A 23,163-nucleotide genomic window follows, 5' to 3' on the forward strand; every position below is an offset into this window, starting at 1 on the left:
TCTGATCTCACTATTCACCCATGTGTCTCACAGTCGATACCAGCACTCAATCAAGTGTCTCACATTTGATCTCACTACCTACATTCTGCACCATGACTTCTAGTAAGTGCATGGCTAGAGAAATGTGCATGTTGTTAACAGGTTTTGCTGCTTCTTGCATTGTGTTTCAGTTTGGTCCAGGCGGGCTAACATTGCAGGGTGGAGGTAGTTATGCAAACATATGAATAACTACATTAGAATCTGATGTATGAGATACCAGGTGTCTGCAGAGTTGGTTTGTGCAGTGTGACGCCAACTGGGTGGACTCAACATCACCACTGTGGTTACTATCAAGAATTCTCCTTCTCAACATCTTCCTTTGCCTGAGCTATGGTGGCCGTCAGCTTCTCTCTCTCTGATGAAACAATGGCCTCGTTAAGACTATGGCAACTCACATTAGAAATATAGACTATTCAGCTTGCTTGAGAAATAACATTGCAATAAAAAAAAACTGCTTTGTATCACAATTGGTGGTGCACCATGCTGCTTGCCAATGCAAACTTTATTGGCCTATTTCAGATATGATTCTAATTTTCACTCTTGGCATTTATCACTGTATAATACACCAGCAGGAATTAAGTAAAGCTATGACCTTTGCATTTTTGTTAAGACTTGAAACACATTTTGAGCCAGAGCTCTTCAGCACTGATTGTTTAAAATTGTCTACTTGACAAACTTGTATTACCCAGGTGAACAAATGATGCATTAAGTCAAGGGTGGGTCCTGCAAATATTTTTGTGCTGAGATGACCACTTTTCTTAAATCAAGGAAGGAAATGTGCAGTGAAACATAGAAGAGGTGTGGTGACTCAAATTTCTTACAAAGGTCAGAGGTTTGGCAGAAGCAATCAGCACTTCAAATGTATTCAAATTGAAGTTGGGTGTGTGGTCCTCTCAAATAAAATAAAATATTGGAACACTTCCAGAGACTGGAGGAAGAAATTGTCATACTCATCTCAGATTCATTCCTTCAAGTAGACACTGGTGTGTTGGCTGCCAGTGTCCATCAAGGGTTTTGTTTACAATGTTGAGTTAACATGTAAATAATTACAAAGCAAAATGATATTGAGCTGAAAGTGACAGCACAGGAGTGATTTTTTTTGTGTGTGGGTGGGGGGGGGGGGAAGAGAAGGGAAGCAGGGTGAATTGGTAAACATGGAAATACTGGTTGCTTATTTTGATTCCGCACAGCAAAAGACCATTTGGCCCACTTGGCAACACCAACATCCCAAGAAATGAACAAAATGTGCTCAACAGCATTAGACTGGATTACTAATTTTGCAACATACCCCTAGACCACACTTTGCTCCCTGGGGATGAACAAGAGGGAAGGAAAGAAGAAAGAATGGAAGGATTGAATGCAGGAAGGATGGAAGTAAGGAAGGAAAGAATGATGGAAGAGAAGAAGGAAGCACTTTAACCCCATCTATAACCTTTAAATATCCCCTCAGCTCGCAAAACTTGGTAAGTTAGCAGTGTTTTCTTTTAACTGTGACTTGTCACTGTGTAAGGATATTTCTCCGTCTGTCTAGAGATGTGCAGGCTAGGGCGGGTTGGACATGGGAAATGTATGGTTACAGGGATAGCTGTGGGTCTGGGTGCTGTTTAGATGATCAGCGTGGACTCAATGGGACAGATGGCTTGCTTTCACACTAGAGGGATTCTATGATTCCAAAATGTGCTGAGGGAATGACACGAACCACACTGGGTAAAAGAAAGCATGCAACTTTGAATAACAATAACAGCACCATCAGGCTTATTTTATTACCAGTACAGTTCCCCCACAGATAAAGAAAACTTTGGAGCACTCAAACCAAATACAGCTTAACCCTTCAAGTTAAAAAAAAATCAACCAAGTAGCAAGACTGCACAAGCTGACGGGTCAGCTGCAGGCGATGAAAGCTTCACAAAGGAAAATTATCCACATTTTCTTCCACTTGTGCCGTAGTCACAGGGGGATAGCATCCCTGCCCTGGTTCCCTGAAACCTATGAAGGAACACAGACTCAGAATGGCTCAATATTAGCTGCAAAATGCACTCAGAGATCAACAAAGGTAGTAATTCAGTAACTCCAGTCTGTATAGTGTTATCATTAAGCACTCCAACAAGGACCTTAATATTGTTATGAAGATGTGGGTGTACTGTACCTTTAAGAGAGTAAAAGCTATCAGTGACAGCACCAAGTGTTCTTAGTAAGACACAATGTAACATGAGCACCAGCTACTGGGGTAGCTTGTTGCCTGGAAACATATTTGAATTAGGCCAGTTTAAATTATACCCTGAAAAATACCAAATTCCAATAAAGTTTGAATTGAGTACATTGACAATCTTAAAAGCTAAAAGACAGACCCCAAAGCATTGGATTGTAAGTCTGGGTAAAATTGAACAGTCGGGAAGAGAACTGCCAAGCCAACATTGAACACTGTCCAGAATAGCTCTCTTAAAAGTAATAGCTCTCTTAAAAGTACCTTTATCGATCAGTAAGCTGTGAAGCAGTATCCCCAAGGAAAAAATACGACCGAAATACAGAGGAGCAACTAAAGCTGCCTGTTTTTGAGATAAGTGTTGTTTTGTAAATTTTAATTGGGAGTTTTATCAGACTAGTATTATAGAAGGGAAGGTAAAAGATAGGTTAGAGGAAGGAATTGTAAATAGTTGCTAATTATCCTGTTGTACTTTAAATAAAGTTGTTAATTTTTACTTTAAATAGTTCTTGGCCTCTTGAAGTTTTACAGATTACTGCATGGGATAAGTCTTTTCTGTGTTGCTAGTTTTAATTTAAGCAGGAGAGTTTACCCCGTGTCACAACCATTTATAATGATGAATCATTTACACACCTCATTACTTTAAAAACTTTCATCCTTCACTGTATAAATCTGAAAAAAAGAAAGAATGCAAGCAGGATTTTAACAAAGAAAAACTCACTAAATGCCCATCATCTCCAATTACCTTGAAAAGGAGTCTGCAAGAGGGGGAGAGGGAGGCCCCCCTCTCTAGCTTGATTTCTTGAAAAAAAATCAGGACAACAATAAAGTTCTATTAACTAGGTTTGCTATTCAGCATTTTTAATAAATACTCTTAAATAGCTGATTTATTACGTTGGAAAGATTTTTTTGCAGATTTTAATGCTTATGCTTCCAACAAACAGCAATTTTCTGGAATTTGGTCATGCTGAGCAAATTCCCACCCACCCTTACAGGAATTCTGTCACGAGTCTACTGACATTACCAACAGGGATTGGATCAGATAAGAAATACCCTAGGACCAATTCTAAGCCTTAATTTCCTTCCCTGAAGAACATCAGGGAATCAAAACGCATTTTTTCTTGTCAGTCAGCAATGGTCATCAATACAAGACTTCTGATATCTACTGAATTTAAACTCCACCATTTGCCAAGGCACGATTCGAACTCAAGGCTCCCCAGAACATTTCCTGGATCTCTGGATTTAACAGTCGAGCGACAATACCACTAGGCCAACACTTACCCTCACTGAAGGCATGTGGTCCAGACCAGATAAGGATGGCAGATATCTTTCACTAGAGGGCATCAGTGAGCCAGATCTGTCTTTACGTCAGCGATGACCACCTTACCAGAGACCAGCATTCTACACCAGGGTTTTCCCCAACCCCTTAAATTAATTATTTCATTAATAGACTGATAATCCTGAGGTCCAGTTGCTATGATCTTGTCAGACCATAAGGCAGCTTTCTCATTACAGAAAGAATAAGAGCGAAAGAGACGCAACTGATGGTGGGGTTTAACCAGAGGGTCGTAATACCTTAGCCAGGGGTGTGATTGAGAAGGACAGTCCTTCATGGAGGAGAAAGTGAGGACTGCAGATGCAGGGCATCAGAGCTAAAAAATGCATTGCTGGAAAAGCGCAGCAGGTCAGGCAGCATCAAAGGAGAAGGAGAATTGACGTTTCGGGCATAACCCCTGAAGAAGGGCTTATGCCCGAAACGTCGATTCTCCTTCTCCTTTGATGCTGCCTGACCTGCTGCGCTTTTCCAGCAACGCATTTTTAAGTCCTTCATGGTAACCTCAGACAGTGCAGGAATTGAACTCTCACTGATCGCTGTGCATCACAAACCAGCCAACTGAGGTGACCAGGTGACCGACCTCACAATATCAGCGCCAATCTATTACCTCTCCCTGCAAGTTTATTGAACAAATACAACTCACCTCAACAGATACACAACGATGAGGCATTTCAGTCATGTCTCCGAACCTGTAAACAAAAACAGGAAGTTAACTAACATTGCTCTCCACATGTACAATGGATAACAGCCAAGCAGTGGCGAGTATTCAGAGCACTGTGAATGTGTCGTCAGGTTTAAATCTGTAACTCTAGTCTGTAAAGAGTCATCATTAATACTCTTGTGGCCCCCCAATACAGAGCTGTAATAAAATTATCACATACCCAATCAGATTGCGTGGAGCCAACACAACCCAGTCAGGGTGAGGGGCCTGTTTCCGTGCTGTCAATGCTGCCTGTCCACAAATGTATAACACCAGCCTTCCATCCCAGCCAGCGAACCTGCATGAGAGAACATAGTTACACACAGCTCACCCAGCACCCAAAATACCACAGGTATACAGCAAAGTTTGGCAAAGTGTTCAGAGTAACACTCATATCGTTAAGTTTGACTTTTGATCTGTAAACGGTCACGGTCAATGCCTTGGACACAAGATGTAACTCAGTCGTTAGCGCTGCTGCCTTAAAGCACCAGGGACCCGGGTTAGATTCCATCCACGGGCGACTGTGTGTGTGGAGTTTGCACATTCTGTTCGGGTTTCCTCCAGGTGATCCAGTTTCCTCCCAGACCAAGGACATGCAGGTTAGGCAGTCTAGCTGTGCTAAATTGCCAGTACGGTGCAGGGATGGGTAGGTTGGCCATGGGGAACTCAGGGTTACAGGAATAGAGGGAATTCTATGTGGTTGGTCTTCAGGAGGGTTAGCATAGATTTTGATGGACTAAATGGCCTGCTGCAGCACTATCAGGATGGTCTCCGAACACACTATTTTTGCACATAGTGGCTAGAAAATCAGACTTGTTGTGGAGGAGTGGGGTGGGACCACAAAGGGTTAGTTCCAAGATGCTCAGCCCTCGCTTCCTAAAACACACCATCTTTCTTCTTGCCGGGAACTGTGCGCATTCCTGGGTAGGTGGGCATTGGTTGCCCATCCCTAACCACTCTCGAACTAAGTGGCTCGCGGGTCCGATTTAAGGACCAGTTAACAATCTGCAATGTTGCTGTGGGTCCGGAGCCCCCAGGTTAAGCCAGACCGGGTGAGAACTGCCGACTTCCTTCCCTGAAGGTCTCTCACAAAATAGGAGAGTTTCAAACAATTGTTGCTTTCAATTCTAAACTTTAAATTTAAAAATTTATCAGCTGCTCTGAGATTTGAACCCATGCTTTGAGGATATTAGGATTACTAGTCCATTGGCGCTTCCACGAGGCCACCATATCCCACAAATAGACAGAAGGAGAGTGACTCACCTCAGAGCCACACAATTTGAGTCCTAGGTCACCTCTTGGAACCTGTAAAACAGAAACGGGAGGACAACTGAATAATGCTCTCCAGACGTACATCGGACAATGGCCAAGCACCGACGAGTATTCAGAGCACTGTGAATGTGTCGTCAGGTTTAAATCTGTAACTCTAGTCTGTGAAGAGTCATCATTAATACTCTTGTAGCCCCTCAATCGCAGATTGTAATAAGAACTATCACATACCCAATCAGATTGTGTGGAGCTGACACAACCCAGTCAGGGTGAGGAGCCTGTTTCCATAGCGGGAATGTTGCCTGTCCACAGCTGCGTAACATGAGCCTTCCATCCCAGTCAGTGAACCTGCAAGAGGGGAATGTTGTTAAATACAGTGCACCCAGTTCCTGCAACCAGAGGTACGCAGCAACATTTGGTGTGTGTGTGTGTGATTCCACCCTCACGTGACTATCTGTGTGGAGTTTGTGCATTTCCCCCTTCTGCGTGGGTTTCCTCCCAAAGACCAAAGATGTGCAGTTTAGGTGCATCAGCACTGCTACATCCAGGGATGTCAAGATTGGGTGGGTTGCAGGGATTTGAGGTGGGGGGTTTGGCAGGGGGGGGACATGGTCTTCGGAAGAGTTAGTGTGGACTTGATGCGCCAAATGGCCTCCTTTCACCCTGGAGGGGGAACTACAAACTCACCACTCCTGTTCCTAACTGCCAGGTATAATCTGGGGGTTTGGGGAGATGAGGGGTCAGTTCCGAGGTGCTCAGTCCTCACTCTGTAAAACATAAACCAGCCATTCTTCGCCAGTCCAGCTCCCTCAAAACTGGATGTAGGTTCGCTTGCTGAGCTAGAAGGTTCACTTTCAGACGTTTCATCACCACAACCAGGTAACATCAGTGAGCCTCCAGATGAAGCAGTGGTGGCATTGCCCATTTTCTATTGAAGTGTTTAGGTTTCCTTGGGTTGGTAATATCATTCCCTGTTCTTCTCAGCAGGTGGGAAATGGGATCCAAGTCAATGTGTTTGTTGATAAGAATTCCAGTTGGAATGCCATGCTTCTAGGAATTGTGATGAGTGCCGCTTTTTAGTTTGTCCTAGGGTGGATGTGTTGTCCCAGTTGAAGTGGTATCCTTCCTCATCTGTATGTGAGGATGCTAGTGAGAGTGGGTCATGTCTTTTTGTGGCTAGTTGATGTTCATGTGTCCTGGTGGCTAGTCTTCTGCCTAATTGTTCAATGTAGTGTTTGTTATGGTTCTTGCAAAATATTTTGTAAATGACATTGGTTTTGCTGGTTGTCTGTATAGGGTCTTTCAAGTTCATTAGCTGCTGCTTTAATGTGCTGGTGGGTTTGTGGGCTGTCATGATGCCAAGGGGTCTGAGTAGTCTGACAGTCATTTCCGAGATGTCTTTGAAGTAGGTGAGAGTGTGCGAATTGGTGAATTTTCGGTAATCTGTAGAAGCGTGGTGTACTGGGTCAGTATGGAAGTCTGTTTTACTTATTTCTCCAGATTTCTGAAGTTTTGTTTGAGTAGGGCTGTGATTTAGTTCTCTAGTTGTGGTCGGGATTATTGGCACCAGTTTTTTTTAGATTAGAGTGTGGAAACAGGCCCTTCGGCCCAACAAGTCCACACCGACCTGCCGAAGCGCAACCCACCCAGACCCATTCCCCTGCATTTAGCCCTTCACCTAACATTTGTGGCAATTTAGCATGGCCAATTCACCTAACCTGCACATTTTTGGATCGTGGGAGGAAACCGGAGCACCCGGAGGAAACTCACGCAGACACGGGGAGAACGTGCAAACACCACACACAGTCGCCTGAGGTGGGAACTGAACCCAGGTCTCTGGCTCTGCAAGGCCGCAGTGCTAACCACTGTGCCACCGTGCCGCCCAGAAGTTGTTAAGTGTTGGTATCTGCAAGTGGTATGTTCACTTTCTCAATGTAGTCTCCGATTTAAAATGACTGTCAAATGTCCTTTGTCTGCAGGTAGGAGCACACTGCTTTTATCTTTAGTCTTTCTAACGCTTTCCTTTCTTGTGTATGGAGTGTGATCGCTTCCTTTTTCCCGGCTTAATGTTGGGGCGACTGTCTGCCTGATGGTTTGCTGGGTTTCCTGAGTTATAAACACAAACAGAAAGCGGGCCATGCCACCAACGGCCATCCAGCGGCTCACTGATGATGTTACCTAGTATGGTGACAAAACGTCTAAAAGTGAACCTTCCAGCTCAGCGAGCAAACCTACACCCAGAACCTCAACCTGAGGTACAAGTCTCTTCAAAACTCGCTAGCCCCCAAAACTACATTCTTTCCTGGACACATGCATATTCCTGGGTAGGTCAGTATTCACTGCCCATCCCTAACTGCCCTTTAACTAAGTGGCTCTCTGGGCCAATTTAAGGACCAGTTAACAATCTGCCATGTCGCTGTGGGTCCAGAGTCCCCGGGTTAAGCCAGACCGGGTGAGAACTGCAGACTTTCTTCCTTGAAGGACTTCAATTCTAGACTTTAAATTTAAAAATTCATCAACTGCTGAGAGATTTGAACCCATGCTTCTAGGATATTAGGATTACTAGTCCATTGGCGCTTCCACGAGGCCACCATATCTCACAAATAGACAAAAGGAGAGTGACTCACCTCAGAGCCACACAATTTGAGTCTTAGGTCACCTCTTGGAACCTGTAAAACAGAAACGGGAGGACAACTGAATAATGCTCTCCAGACGTACATCGGACAATGGCCAAGCACCGACGAGTATTCAGAGCACTGTGAATGTGTCGTCAGGTTTAAATCTGTAACTCTAGTCTGTGAAGAGTCATCATTAATACTCTGGTAGCCCCTCAATCGCAGGTTGTAATAAAAACTATCACGTACCCAATCAGATTGCGTGGAGCTTGACATAACTGTGCTGTCAATGCTGCCTGTCCACAGCTGTGCAATACCATCCTTCCATCCCAGCCAGTGAACCTGCAAGAGGGGAATATTGTTAAATACAGCACACCCAGTACCCGAACACCAGGAGATACGCAGTAACATTTGGTGGGACAGGTGGGGGTAATCTGTTCAGAGTCACACACATTGTCATTTGGAATCTGTAAACTGTCACCGTTGATGCCTTGGACATACGGGGTGTGTGTGTGTCTGTGTGTGTATTTGTTTTACACATTCCCCCATCTGCAACGGGTTTCCTCCCAAAGACCAAAGGTGTGCAGTTTAGCTGGATCGGCAAAGCTAAATTGTCCATCCAGGGACATCCACATTGGGTGCAGGGATTTGAGGTGGAAGGGGGGTTGCATGGTCTTTGGGAGATTTAGTGTGGACTTGATGCGCCAAATGGCCTCCTTTCACCCTGGAGTGGGAACTACAAACTCACCACTCCTGTTCCTAACTGCCAGGTATAATCTGGGGGTGTGGGGAGATGAGGGGTCAGTTCCGAGGTGCTCAGTCCTCACTCTGTAAAATATAACCCAGCCATTCTTCGCCAGTCCAGCTCCCCCGAAAACTGGATGTAGGTTTGCTTGCTGAGCTAGAGGGTTCGCTTTCAGACGTTTCGTCACCATATTAGGTATCATCAGTTAATCTCCGGCTGATGCAATGGTGGCATGGCCCACTTTCAATTTAAGTGTTTAGGTTTCCTTGGGTTGGTAATGTCATTCCCTGGGGGTGATGTCATGTCATTGCTAATGGTGACGTCATTTCCTGTTTTTTCTTCAGGGGTAGTAAATGGGGTCTAACGCGATGTGTTTGTTGATAGAGTTCCGGTTAGAATGCCATGCTTCCAGGGATTCTTTTGCGTGCCTGTTTGGCTTCTCCAAGGAAGGATGTGTTGTCCCAGTCGAAGTGGTGTCCTTCCTTGTCTGTATGTAAAGATACTAGTGAGAGAGTGGGTCATGTCTTTTTGTGGCTAGTTGATGTTCATGTATCCTGGTCACTAATTTTCTGCTTACTATCCAATGTAGTGTTTGCTGCAATTCTTGCAAGGTATTTTGTAAATGCCATTAGTTTTGATTGTAGTTCAGTATTTGGTCAGTACGTGTTGTTTTCCTGTTGGTGTGACTGTCTGTCCGATGGTTTCCTGAGTTGTAAACACTGTACCTAGTATGGTGACATTAGGATTACTAGTCCATTGATGCTACCACTAGACTACCATATCCCACAAATTGACATAAAAAGAGCAACTCACCTCAGAGCCACACAATTAAAGTCCTACATCACCTCTTAGAATCTGTAAAACAGAAACAGGAGGACAAGTGAATAAGGCTCTCCAGACATACATCGGACAATGGCCAAGCACTGACGAGTATTCAGAGCACTGTGAATGTGTCGTCAGGCTTAAGTCTGTAACTCTAGTCTGTGAAGAGTCATCATTAATACTCTTGTAGCCCCTGAATCGTAGGTTGTATTAAAAAACTATCACATACCCAATCAGATTGTGTGGAGCTGACACAACTCAGTCAGGGTGAGGGGCTTGTTTCCATAGCGTGAATGCTGCCTGTCCACAGCCTTCCACCCCAGCCGGCGAACCTGCAAGAGAGGAACATTGTTAAACAGTGCACCCAGTACCCAAAATCCACAGAGACCAGGTACGCAGCAACGTTTGTGGGAAAGTGTTCAGAGTAACACGCCTGTTTGTCAAGTTTGACTTTAGAATCTGCAAACTGTTAACGTGAATGCCTTGGACATAGGGGCCGCACTGAGGTTCAGTGGTTAGCACTGTTGCCTCACAGCACTGGGCACCTGGGTTCGATTCCACCCACACGCAACTGTGTGCAGATTGCACATTGCACATTTCCCCCATCTGCGTGGGTTTCCTCCCAAAGTCCAAAGATGTGCTGTTTAGGTGGATCGGCCATGCTAAACCATCCCTAGTGTCCAGTATTGTGGGTCAGAGAATAAGTGGATAGGGAATGGGAAATTCACAGCTGCAGGGATCATTTTGGGGGCGGACGGGGGGGAAATTGTACTCTGAGTGGGATAGTCTTCGGGGGGGGGAAAGAGTGCGGACTCTATGTGCTGAATGGCCTCCTTCCGCACTGTACGGGGAGCTACAAACTCACCACTTCTGTCCATGGCTTAATGGGGGGGGGGGGGGGGGGAAGAGATACTTTGTAAAACAAAAATCAACAATTCTTCACCAGTCCAGCTGACCACACCGCTGCCCCTTCAACCAACAAATTTAATCTTCCCTAGGAACGATTCTGGGTAAGTCACCATTTGTTGCCCATCCCTAACTGCCCTTGAACCCAGTGGCTCTCTGGGCCAATGCAATGACCAGTTAAGAATCGACCATGTCGCTGTGTATCTGGAGACCCCAGGTTAAGCCAGACCGGCTGAGAACTGCAGACATCCTTCCTTGAAGGACTCCCACAAATTCAGTGAGTTTTAAATAACAATTATTGCTTTCGATTCCAGGCTTGAAATTTAAGACTTTACCAGTTGCTGTGAGATTTGAACCCGTACTTCCAGAGCATTAGAATTCCTCATCCATTGACACTACCACAAGGCCACAATATCCCACTAAGATAGAGAGAGCAACTCACCTCAGAGCCACTCAGCAATGCTTCGAGTCCTAGGTCACCTCTCCAAACCTATAAAACAGAAAAAAGAGGACAATTGAATGATGCCCTTCAGACATACATTGGACAACAGCCAAGTATTGACAAGTATTCAGAGCACTGTGAAAGTGTCATCAGATTTAAATCTGTAACTCTAGTCTGTAAAGAGTCATCATTATTATTGAAATATTCAACCTGAGAGTCAATTCATTATGAATGAATGTCTGTACCTGGTCACAATGCAAAGTCAGGATCCCGAGATGTCCCAGGTATCAATCTGTAAAAGAAGATAACGTTAAACAAAATTCTGTCTTTACTCTTCCCTGCCCCACCCCTCTCCATTGTTGTTTCGTGAGGTGTGGATGTTGCTTGCAAAGTCAACATTTGTTAATTCCGCCCCCCTTCCTGCCCTTCAAAAGTAGTACCTCACTCAGCCATTTAAATTTCCCTTCCCACTTGGTTGGCGATGCCCTCCAATGCATCTCACCCATGTCCTGCACCTCCAATCAACCCCACCGCCCCGCGAAGGAACATGTCAACTCCTCCACATACTCTGCCAAGGACACGCAGGTCCTGGGCCTCCTCCATCACCGACGCCTGGAGGAAGAATGCCTCATCTTCCGCCTCGAAACACTTCAACCCCAGGGCATCAATGTGGACTTCACCAGTTTCCTCATTTCCCCATCCCCTACATTAACCCAGTTCCAACCTTCCAACTCAGCACCTGTGCTACCTGCCAACCCATCCGCTCCACCCTTCTCTCCGACCTATCACCATCACCCCCACCTCCATCAACCTACTGCACTCTTGCCTCCACCCCAGAAGCTCCCTGCCTCATTCCTGATGAAGGGCTTTTGCCCAAAAGGTCAATTTTCCTGCTCCTCGGATGCTGTCTGACCTGCTCTGCTTTTCCAGCACCACGCTAATCATGACCACTGCCTTCTCCATTGTTCACGTCCAGGAGGGAATATAATGGTGCTTTTGCTGGTGAGAGGCTGACGTCCAGCTTGGAATGTACAAGGATGGTTTGGACCTAAATGTGAGAGTCACCATCTCCCCTCTGGGTAGCCAATGTAGCAGCCAACTCAAGCACATTATAAACGAGTGGCCAAACTTCAATGAGCTGCAAGGAACTGTGGAACATCCAAAAAGAGTGCTATAAAATAAAATTTGCAATTCCAGTCGCAAGTGGATGAGTCCAGCACCTCGTCTCCATAGACCCTGCACTACCAGTCAGGAATTGGCAGTCCTCAGCAGAAAGGGACGGGGTTGCTGGGTTTGGGGACACCGCTTCGCCTCAAACCAGCACAAAGTCGGATCAAGAGACCTCAAGGAGGAACATACAGAATGCTGGAGAAACCCAGCAGGCCAGTGGAGAGAGAAGCAAGAGTTAACATTTAGTCCTTTCTGGAAGAGCATACATTTGTGTGGGCCAGCGTGCAAGGAGAAAATATATAACGACCCACCTGCCAAACAAACATTTGCTAAGATCAGGCATCACAGCTGAGGCTATATACCACACGATGAGCTTTCAAAACAAAGCTCAGCCTAACATGAGTCAAGTTAGGAGAGGATCAGAAAACAAGGCCCATGCCTCTTGCCTCAAGTGGTCATTCACACACATTCACCCTCCCTCCACTGGAGGGCAACCACGAGCACCCTCCCTCTAAAAATCAGCTACAATTTTAACTTTAAAAAAGCCAGAGGGGGAAACAGTGCCCATTTCATTGGTTTTAGAAGATAGAACAGTACAGGGCCTTCAGCCTGTTGCGCTGGCTTTATATCCTACTCCAACACTCAGACTAACTTACATACCCTTCATTGTGCCTATCCAAGTCACTTAAATGTCCCTAATACATGTGACTCTACTACACTTTTCTCCCTGCTTTATCGATGGTTTCCTTCCCCCACACACTCATCTGTAAAGAAAATAATTCTGAAACAGTGACTGCAAAATGATCACCGCAACACAAGTGCAGTCCTGATCAAGCCAAAAAAAAATCTGAATGATTCGGAGTAGGACTTGCCACAATATTTGCCAATTTGTAAGTGACTTCACTTGTAAAGTTTAGGGCAAGGTCTGAATACAGAAAGGCAAAAGTGAGGACTACAGATGCTAGAGATCACAATCAAGATTAGAGTGTGCTGGAAAAGCACTGCAGGTCAGGCAGCAATTGAGGGGCAGGAAAATCCTAGTCTGATTGTTAACATGGTGTTTGAACAAAATGAAGGAAAATATCTTTCTCTTAAGAATATTTCAACTGACCTTAGGAGGCTGGAGCCCGGGCAACACACAGCATCTGGCCTGTGGCCTATCACCCCCATATTCTGAAACAGTCCACCACGTCTGTAACCAGCAACTCTGCATCAAACAAGAAAATAAAGAGTAAAATTCAACCATCAGAGACTACCTTCACCACTTCACAAGCCCTAACTGATGATATTTGAAAAAGAAAACAAAATCAAAAAGTGGGCCCAGGAACTGGCACAAAAGTCTCGACTCCACGTGGACACCCGAGACCGTTCACACTTTATTCTTTTATTTAAAAAAAACACTTTATAACCAAGAGAAAACGTTTTATATATATTTTGTTTAAACTTAAGGGCAATTAAACTAAGTTTTAAATGTTTTTTTTAAATTACGAATGCTCTTTCCACAAGCTTAACTGCAAAACCCAACGCTCCAAAAAAAAGCATTCCTTCTAAACAAAAAAAAAACGCTTTTTAAAATATTATTAATCCCTAAATTGGTGAAACGTCCTTCCCAATATCACCGTCCTCCAAACTAATTTGCAGATGTCCACATTTTCAAGACGTACTGAAACGAGCATCAAAATCAGCCACCATAAAATTTAGCCATTTTTTTTTTAAAAAACAGTAAAATAAATACACGCGGCACCTGAATTGCATAGTCAAGTCTGTGAATCTTCTAGGTGTTTGAGGCAACAAATCTGCAAAACTGAACATATTTAGGAAGGAAGGGGGGTAAAACTCCTATAAATGCATTAAAACAATTTTACAAAGGATTGCATTCGTGAAAAGCTTCTCTTTTTTTTTTATTTCCCGCCCCATATCTCATTGCTTTTAAATTAGTTTTGCACCTTTGCATTTCTTCCTCACCCCCCACCCCCACGCACCCTGCACTGGCACCTACCTCTCCCGCTGCCCAGCAGCAACTGGACACTTCCTGTCGGGGTGCGCACCTCCAAGGTCACCACACCACGTGGCGCCCACTGGGCGGAAGGACCCCGGCCAAGGAAGCAGCCGCCCGCTGCGATCGCCTCCCCTCCCGACCGGTTTTTGGAAAAATAAATCAGTTCCGTGCCATTTTCTTTTTTTTTTTTGGCAAATCATTTATAAATTGCTCACTCCTTCGGTTGGTTTAGTTTCATTTGGATTTTTTTTCTCTTTTTTTCCCCCGGCAGGCATAGTTGAAGACGAGCGGTTGGGTTGGGAGTGGGGTCCTTAATTGTTCTGTGAATGAATGAATGAATGAATCTTCAGTCACACCCAATAAAGGAGATTATTATTTTTTTATTATTAGATTCCCTACAGTGTGGAAACAGGCCCTTCAGCCCAACAAGTCCACACCGACCCTCCAAACAGTAACCCACCCAAGCCCATTTCCCTCTGACTAATGCACCCTAACACTATGGGCAATGTAGAGATACTGAGTTAACTTTCTGTTATGTCTCATCAAAATTTAAACTAATGCCCCTCCATATTTATTGGACGGCTTGTGCACCTAATAAAGAACTGAACCATACAAATAAGGGAGGAAAGAAAGGGAAAGACTTATGTGGGGTGACCTAACTTTTAAAATTATAATGGGTATATACGGGAAGATGCACATGATTCCTTGGGTTGGGAGCTTTTCTAAGATATATGTACGTTCATGGGAATGAGGACCTACTGCCTGCTTTTTTAAGGTTCACTCGTGGGCATCATTGTTTGGGCCAGCAGTTATTGGCCATCCCTGATTGCACCAAGAAGGATTTGACCCGACCACACTGAAGGAATGGCAGTGTATTTCCAAGTCAAGATGGCGAGGGGTTGGAAGGGGAACCTGCAGGTGGTGGGGTTTGCGTGCATCTGCTGCCTTTGTCCTTCCAGGTGAAAGTGGTTGTGGGTTTGGCAGGTACTGTCTGATGAGTCATGACTAATTTTTGCAGTGCATCTTGTGGATGATTCACACTGCTGTTATGGTGTGCTGGTGGTTAATATTTGTGGATATGGTGACAATCAAGCTGGCTGCTTTGCCCTGGATTGTGTCAAGCTTCTTGAGTGTTGTTGGAGTTATATTCATCCAAACAGTGGCATGTATTCCATCACACTTCTCACTTGTAGATGGTGGACAGGCTTAGGGAGTCAGGAGGTGAGTTACTATCTTGTTGCCCATCCCTAATTGCCCTCGGAAAGGTAGGAAACTGCCTTCCACAACCACCGTGATCCTTGAGGTATACCCAACAGTGCTGTTAGAGAGGGAGTTCCAGGATTTTGACCCAGCAAGTGAAAGAATGGCAATATAGTTTCACATTGGGATGGGGTGTGGTTTGCAGGGGGATCTTGCTGTCAGTGCTGTGTGGTAGTGGTTGTAGGTTGAAAATTGCTATTGAAGGACCTTTGGTCAGTGCATTTTGTAGATGCATGCAGTGCTGCCATTTTTTTTAGTTCAGGTTTGAATGTTTAAGAAACTGGATGAGATCGAAAAGTGTGGCACTGGAAAAGCACAGCAGGTCAGGCAGCAGCCAAGGAGTAGGAGAGTCGATGTTTCAGACATAAACACCTTCATCAGGAATGTGCTGGATGAGGTACCAATCAAGCAGGCTGTTTTGTGATGCCTGTTCAGCTTCTTGATTGCCGTTACAGCTGCTGGACAAGTAGACTGTTTTCCATCACTCCCACAATGATTCACGGACGGGCTTTGAGAAGTCAGGAGGCAAGTTACTGCTGCAGAAATCTCAGTCTCAATCTGACCTTCCAATGTAGCCAAAGTAGTTGCATATTTGGACTTTGCAAGATCAACAATAAGGAGATGATATTGACATTTCCTTAGGAAGAAGATTGCAGGTTAGGAAGGTGGTGCTGAGTTCGAGGGTTGGGACTGAGACAAGGTGGGGGGAGGGGAAATGATGAAACTGGAGAAATCTGAGTTCATCTCTAGTGGTTGGAGGGTTCCTAGGCGGAAGATGAGGCGCTCTTCCTCCAGCCGCTATGGTCTGGTGATAGAGGAGTCCAAGGACCTGCATGTCCTTGGTGTAGTGGGAGGGGGAGTTGAAGTGTTGAGCCACGGGGTGGTTGGTTGGTCCGGATGTCCCAGAGGTGTTCTCTGAAACGTTCCGCAAGTAGACGGCCTGTCTCCCCAATATAGAGGAGGCCACATTGGGTGCAGCGGATGCAGTAAATGATGTGCGTGGAGGTGCAGGTGAACTTGTGGCAGATATGGAAGGATCCCTTAGGGCCTTGGAGGGAAGTAAGGGGTAGGTTACCCCTTTGTCCTTAATATATTTGTAAAAACCCTTTGGATTCTCCCTAATTCTATTTGCCAAAGCTATCTCATTTTGCCCTCCTGATTTCCCTCTTAAGTATACTCCTACTTTCTTTATACTCTTCTAAGGATTCATTCGATCTATCCTGTCTATACCTGACATATGCTTCCTTCTTTTTCTTAAACAAACCCTCATTTCTTTAGTCATCCAGCATTCCCTATACCTACCAGCCTTCTCTTTCACCCTGATAGGAATATACTTCCTCTGGATTCTTGCTATCTCATTTCTGAAGGCTTCCCATTTTCCAGCCGTCCCTTTACCTGCGAACATCTGCCTCCAATCAGCTTTCGAAAGTTCTTGCCTAATACTGTCAAAATTGGCCTTTCTCCAATTTAGAAATCTCCAGTTAATTCTCAATGAACTGTAGCTCAGGACTCTAGGATACCTCTGGCCCAGACATCCTCAGCCCACAGTCCCAGAAGAGGTACCTCCTCCCAACCTGAGCCCAATAAGCCGCAGGCCAATGTTACTGGGTCTTGGTGTACTCCCCCTCGTTACCTACAGTTTGCTCACATGAGGGATGGTGTGAATTGAAGGTTGCAAATGCCGAGACGTTAGAAACTAGTTTCTGCTGATGGGGAGAGTCCAGAACCAAACGGCCGTATACTTAAAGCATGAGCCAGATCATTTTCAGTGGTGAAATACCCCACTCAGAGGGGGTGTGCAAATCAGGACCTCTTGGAATTGAGAGCAATCAATTTTTTCTTTGCTGGCAGAGGCCAGTATCCCATCACCAAGTCACCCTTTATTTCCTTGTGCACAGTACACTGGCTGAGACCAACCAGCTCGAAGTTAGTCCCTGAAGTCAGGAGACTCTCTGAGTTCCCTGTTTATATATATTTTTTGAGGAAATTCTTCCTTTTTTTGGTTATATATTTTTTAAAAATTCCCTGTTTATGTTGGTCAGCCTAGAGTCTCTGATTGACTCAGGTTAAGAAACCCAACCACGCATCTCATAGTCAATATGATCCACCTGGTTCCAATCGCTACTCTGGCCGAGGCTAAACCAAGGAGGATATAGATGTAGAATGTTAAAACAGGAACAGCCAACATCCAATGGAGTGGTAGAGTGGACTTGAGGATCTGAATGCCACCTCCCCCATCATCCTGTGCATAAAACAACATTGTGGCAAATGGGCTAAAACAGTCAGTTTAATCTTTGAGAATGAACAACTAAGGCACACGTGAACATTTCTTGTAAACAATCCCACATACAAGTGGCGAAAAATTCAGCAAACCACGGCTTGGTCCTTCTTAAAATATAACATTTGTCTGGCTGGTACATTTTATTCCTCCAGTCCCATAAAGCAACATTTTTGAGAAAGATATCAGTGATCAGTGCATCGTGGAGAATTGCTGCCTGACTGACAGTATGCACCTGGTTTAGCTCAGTTGACCAAAACCCAAAAGCCACGTAGGGGTGACACACACCCTGCAAAAACTGACCTGGGAATCAGCAGGAATTAAAGGCGAACCTCCGGAAGGCAAATTCCATAAGAAAAACAGGAGAGGTTTTTAAATAGTTTTGTTTCCTCTTCTGTTTCCAAATCGATGTGTTTTAAATTAAATTTTGAATGTGTTGGACTGGGGAAAGTCTCACAGTCAGGAAGAATCGCAGAATCGGTTGAGTCAGGACCTGTTTGCCTTCCGATTGGCCATATGAAAGCAGGCAATGAGATGTTGGCTGATATGTTGGGAAGAGGCGAGCAACAGCGGTCGGGCAGTCAGAAGCTGCAATGTTTTAATCTCCCACAGTGGAGTTGGCAGCACCAAGCTCCACCAGAGCCGAAACACCACATGTTGCCACAGGTTGCTGGCAGGTTTCAGTCAGATGTTTCCCTGATGAAAGTCCAGTGCTGTCGCCTGTCCACAGGGTCACACAACACCATCTTCACAAAGTTGCCCTTCACAGACAGGCACAGGCCCACCGCAGGACTCAGGATCATTCCACCCTGGGTTGAAAACAAACAAGAGCTCTCAGTCAGTTGGATTTCAGGGTCCCTTCCTGCATATCATCTCTGCACCCTCTGTGAAGGGAATGAGGAGTCATTTACAGCACAGAAGGAAGCCATTTGGCCTACTGAGTCTATGCTTGCTCTCTCTGAGTCAATTCAAATATCCTCCCGTTCGGTTCTCATTGGCGCTTTCCTTTCAATGCACATGCAATTTGGAAATCGTTGATCATCCCTGCTCCCACCACACTGACTTTTTAAACTTTATTTCTTTAGTTTTCAACTTTTATACCACGAAGACTGCAGTGCTGAACTTTCAAAGTTATTTCTTTATTTTTCTACTTAGGTAACTAAGATTTTGTACCAAGGTATTTTGGACCTACAAGTACACCACGTGTAGCAACACTGTGCACATTTCACTGTATTCTTGCACTCTGTAGTTGAGTACATGAGACAATGAAACTGAAGTCTAAATCTAAATCGTGGGACATGAGCTCCAGGCCATTATCACTCATTGCGTTTTAATACAGACACCTTGTATTCCATGCCGAATAGCTTAAATCCCTGTCTCATAAGTCATTCGACCATCAGTTAATAAGAACTATCTTTCCTGCTTACCATATCCAATGTGTCATCATCTTGTGCACCTCTGTCAGTTCTCCCCTCATTCTCTGAGCAGAAAAGCTCCAGCCCAACCCTAAGCTAAAATCTCCCATCCCTGCAACGAATTGGGCAAATCTGCTCAGCATCCACCCTAAAGTATGTAATGCCTTCACATCCTTCCAAAAGTGTAGTGTCATGTTGTGTCACCACTCTTTCTGCCCTGAATGAAACTTACTGGTAAGGAGAAAAAAGGAATTCTGTTCTCTCCAAACTGTTCTGGCACCACTCAGTCACATCTTGGCTGATCTGTGTCTTAACTCCATTACCTGCCTTAATTCAACAATCCTTTAATAGGCTTACCTGACAAAATTATATCTGCTTCCATTTTGAAAATGTCAAATAACTCCCACACCCAACATTTTCAGGGGGCAGAGTCCAAGATTAGATTAGATTAAGACTCCCTCCAGTGTGGAAACAGGCCCGTCGGCCCAGCAAGCCCACACCAACCCTCTGAAGAGTAACCCACCCAGACCCATTTTCCCTCTGACTAATGCACCTAACACTATGGGCAATTTAGCAATCTTTGGACTGTGGGAGGAAATCTTCTAGGAGAAAGTGAGGACTGCAGATGCTGGAGATCAGAGCTGAAAATGTGTTGCTGGAAAAGCGCAGCAGGTCAGGCAGCATCCAAGGAGCAGGGGAATCGACGTTTCGGGCATGAGCCCTTCTTCAGGAATGAGGAAAGTGTGCCAAGCAGGCTAAGATAAAAGGTAGGGAGGAAGGACTTGGGGGAGGGACATTGGAAATGCGATAGGGGGAAGGAGGTTAAGGTGAGGGTGATAGGCCGGAGTGGGGGTGGGGGCGGAGAGGTCAGGATGAAGATTGCAGGTTAGGAAGGTGGTGCTGACTTCGAGGGTTGGAACTGAGACAAGGCGGGGGAGGGGAAATGAGGAAACTGGAGAAATCTGAGTTCATCCCTTGTGGTTGGAGGGTTCCTAGGCGGAAGATGAGGCGCTCTTCCTCCAGCCGTCATGTTGCTATGGTCTGGCGATGGAGGAGTCCAAGGACCTGCATGTCCTTGGTGGACTGGGAGGGGGAGTTGAAGTGTTGAGCCACGGGGTGGCTGGGTTGGTTGGTCTGCTCCCAGGAGGACCAGTTCTAATACCGAACAACCCAGATGGCCTTCTTCTTCAAAGACCGCAATTTCCCCCCAGACGTGATCGACGATGCTCTCCACCGCATCTCCTCCACTTCCCGCTCCTCCGCCCTTGAGCCCCACCCCTCCAATTGCCAGGACAGAACCCCACTGGTCCTCACCTACCACCCTACCAACCTCCATATACATCATATCATCCGTCGTCATTTCCGCCACCTCCAAATGGACCCCACCACCAGGGATATATTTCCCCCCCCTCCCCTATCAGCGTTCCGAAAAGACCACTCCCTCCGTGACTCCCTAGTCAGGTCCACACCCCCCACCAACCCAATCACCACTGAGCCACCATGCCACCCTCTTTTACGTAGTGAAGACAGGAGGAAGCTACAAAAAGTTTGAAAGGTTAAGTGAGCTGGCAAAAGGAGCATAATGTAGATAAAATTATCCATTTTGGCAAGAGGAATGAAAAGAAGCATATTATCTCAATGGAAAGATAGTCCAGTGCTCTGAGATGCAGAGAGATCTGGGTGTCCTACTGCATGAATTGCAAAACGTTAGTACACAGGTCCAGCAAGTAATTAGTAAAGCTAGTAGAATGCTATCATTAATTGTGAGCAGGCTTGAGTATACAAAACTAGGAATGTTATCCTTCAGTTACACAAGGCACTTGTAAAAATGCATCTGCAATACAGTTCACAGTATTGGTCAACTCATAAGGAAAGCAGTTCCAAGAAGGTTTATCAGACTAATAACTGGAATTGGTAGATTATCTTATGAGGAAAAGTTGGAGAGGCTGTGCTTATATCAGAAAAATAAGAGGGAGACAATTACACATTTCAAAGGATGTATTAATAGGAAGGGTTGAAAGGGATGTGGGCCAAATACTGGCAAATGGGACTAGCTAAGTTTAGGATGTCTGGTTGGCGTGGATGAGTTGGACTGAAGGGTCTGCTTATGTGCTGTACAAATCTATGACTTGATCGAAACATATAATATCCGAATGAGTCTTAACAGGGGAGATGTGGAGAGGATGATTCCTCTTGCGGAGAATTAAAGACAAGGGTCACTGTTTAAAATGTGGTCACCCATTCAAAACAGAGATGAAGCAAAACTATTCCTCACAGAAAGCCATTAGTCTCATCCTGAAAAAGGCAGTGGAAGCAAAGACTTTGAATATTTTTAAGACAGTGGTGGATAGCATCTTGGTAAGAGAGGGGGGTGAAAGGTTATCAGGGATAGGTGGGAATGTGGATTAGAGGTTACAAGCTGACCAGCCAAGACCTATAGCCCCAGTCCCCAGAGACGGACAGTATCTGACCCACTGCCCTGACAAATCCCCAATCTCCAGTCCCTGGAACACAAAAGGACAGTGTCTGACCACACGATGGCTCAGTGCAAATGTCCCTAATGCTCTACACTCCCCAGCCCCTCACCTTGACTGCTGGATGAGGGGAAAAGCTTTAATACTGTGTTTGATCAAGGAATCTGTTTGCAGATCAAAAGACCACCCAAACTGTCACGGGTGTCCTGCGTTATCTCTGCCGGCTGTTTCCCACTTCCCGGACAGTTCACACTCACCGGTTTGATTTGGAACTTCTGGGCCAACGGTACATGGCTGACCCGTCGGTCGGCAGCACACTTGACCAGCAGCACCATGGTAATCCCAGCATGCAGGCACAGGGGGCGAGCGGAGTCGGCGAGGATCTCACCGCGGAATGTGTACTCAAAATACTGTGGGGGGGCAGTCAGAAACCAGAGAGAGGTGGTGAGCAGGGTGAGAACCACTTTGCGATACCATTGTTTGTGTTTTCCCGAGAGTGCGCAAAACCTTTACAGCCAGGGTGAGTCCTGTTTGAAGAGAGTCTGCTGTTGTAAATTAAGGAACACGGCAGCCAATTTGCACACAGGAAGCTCCCACAGACAGCAATCAGCAGATAACCTGTTTGTTCTTTAACTATCTGATTAAGGAATAAGCATTGTCCAAAGCATTGGGAGCAGTCTTGGCCCTTCCCACTTTTACAGGGGAGTGGATGGAGCTTTGCTGCATGTCCTGTCCATATGGGGATTTCCGACTGTTCTCCCTCAGTAAGGTCAGACTCACACCTTGCAAGCATTGTCTGAGCTGAGGCGTCACCTCTTGTTGTAAAATTACCTTGAGAATGCGACTTAAAAGAAGTTCTGGGATTTACATATTAAAGAACCGAAACCAGCAAGACCATTCTAAAAGATAGTGGGCGGCACGGTGGCACAGTGGTTAGCACTACTGCCTCACAGCGCCAGAGACCCGGGTTCAATTCCCAGCTCAGGCGGCCGACTGTGTGGAGTTTGCACATTCTCCCCGTGTCTGCGTGGGTTTCCTCCCACAGTGCTAGTGTTAGGTGAAGGAGTAAGTGTAGGGGAATGGGTCTGGGTGGGTTGCGCTTCGGCGGTAGGTGTGGACTTGTTGGGCCGAAGGGCCTGTTTCCACACTGTAAGTAATCTAATCTAAAAAAAATGAAAGACTTAACAAATCTAGGTTTGTTCAATGTATCATTGTAATCTTTTGCAATAAATTCTGTCTCTTATGGTCCAGCTCCACAACCACCTGATGAAGGATCAGCGCTTTGAAAGCTAGTGCTCCCAAATAAACCTGCTGGACTATAATCTGGTGGTGTGTCATTTTTAACTTTGTCCACCCCAGTCCAACACAGACACCTCCAAATCATTACTCCCTCAATAAAGTCAACCTGGATTGTGTGCTCAAGCTTCTCAGAAGGGGCCCCTCACACCCCCAGATTCAGTTTTGAACTGAAACACAACAGCGTTTAATGC

General features: G+C 45.4%; 1 protein-coding gene and 1 long non-coding RNA gene across 5 annotated transcripts in view; both read right to left on the bottom strand.

Moving 5' to 3' along the window:
• Window positions 1-1,771: 1,771 nt before the first annotated feature.
• LOC140455353 (uncharacterized) lies at window positions 1,772-14,326 on the bottom strand. 2 transcript variants are annotated; one of them, XR_011952821.1, is made up of 14 exons: window positions 14,247-14,326; window positions 13,359-13,454; window positions 11,323-11,369; window positions 11,078-11,125; window positions 9,959-10,061; window positions 9,721-9,762; window positions 8,412-8,504; window positions 8,175-8,216; window positions 5,779-5,895; window positions 5,542-5,583; window positions 4,460-4,576; window positions 4,222-4,267; window positions 2,876-2,914; window positions 1,772-2,025 (listed from the first exon to the last, which is right to left on the bottom strand). It is a non-coding gene; the product is annotated as an uncharacterized lncRNA (long non-coding RNA). The 2 variants fall into 2 exon arrangements; XR_011952822.1 differs by lacking the exons at window positions 8,412-8,504; window positions 9,721-9,762.
• Window positions 14,327-14,454: 128 nt separating this feature from the next.
• LOC140455354 (polypeptide N-acetylgalactosaminyltransferase 3-like) overlaps window positions 14,455-23,163 on the bottom strand; it is a 37,411-nt gene continuing 28,702 nt past the window's right edge. For 2 of the 3 annotated variants that reach the window (XM_072550142.1, XM_072550143.1), the window contains exons 10-11: window positions 21,931-22,083; window positions 17,773-18,593 (exon numbers count right to left, since the gene is read on the bottom strand). In XM_072550142.1, the coding sequence (XP_072406243.1) occupies window positions 18,465-18,593; window positions 21,931-22,083 (282 nt within the window). In that variant the 3' untranslated portion in view covers window positions 17,773-18,464. Of the gene's footprint in view, window positions 14,567-17,772; window positions 18,594-21,930; window positions 22,084-23,163 lie in introns of those variants that run through there. The other variant, XR_011952823.1, reaches the window with a different exon arrangement.

This window comes from Chiloscyllium punctatum, chromosome 30, assembly GCF_047496795.1.
Source record: "Chiloscyllium punctatum isolate Juve2018m chromosome 30, sChiPun1.3, whole genome shotgun sequence".
In the NCBI taxonomy this organism is placed as follows: domain Eukaryota; kingdom Metazoa; phylum Chordata; class Chondrichthyes; order Orectolobiformes; family Hemiscylliidae; genus Chiloscyllium; species Chiloscyllium punctatum.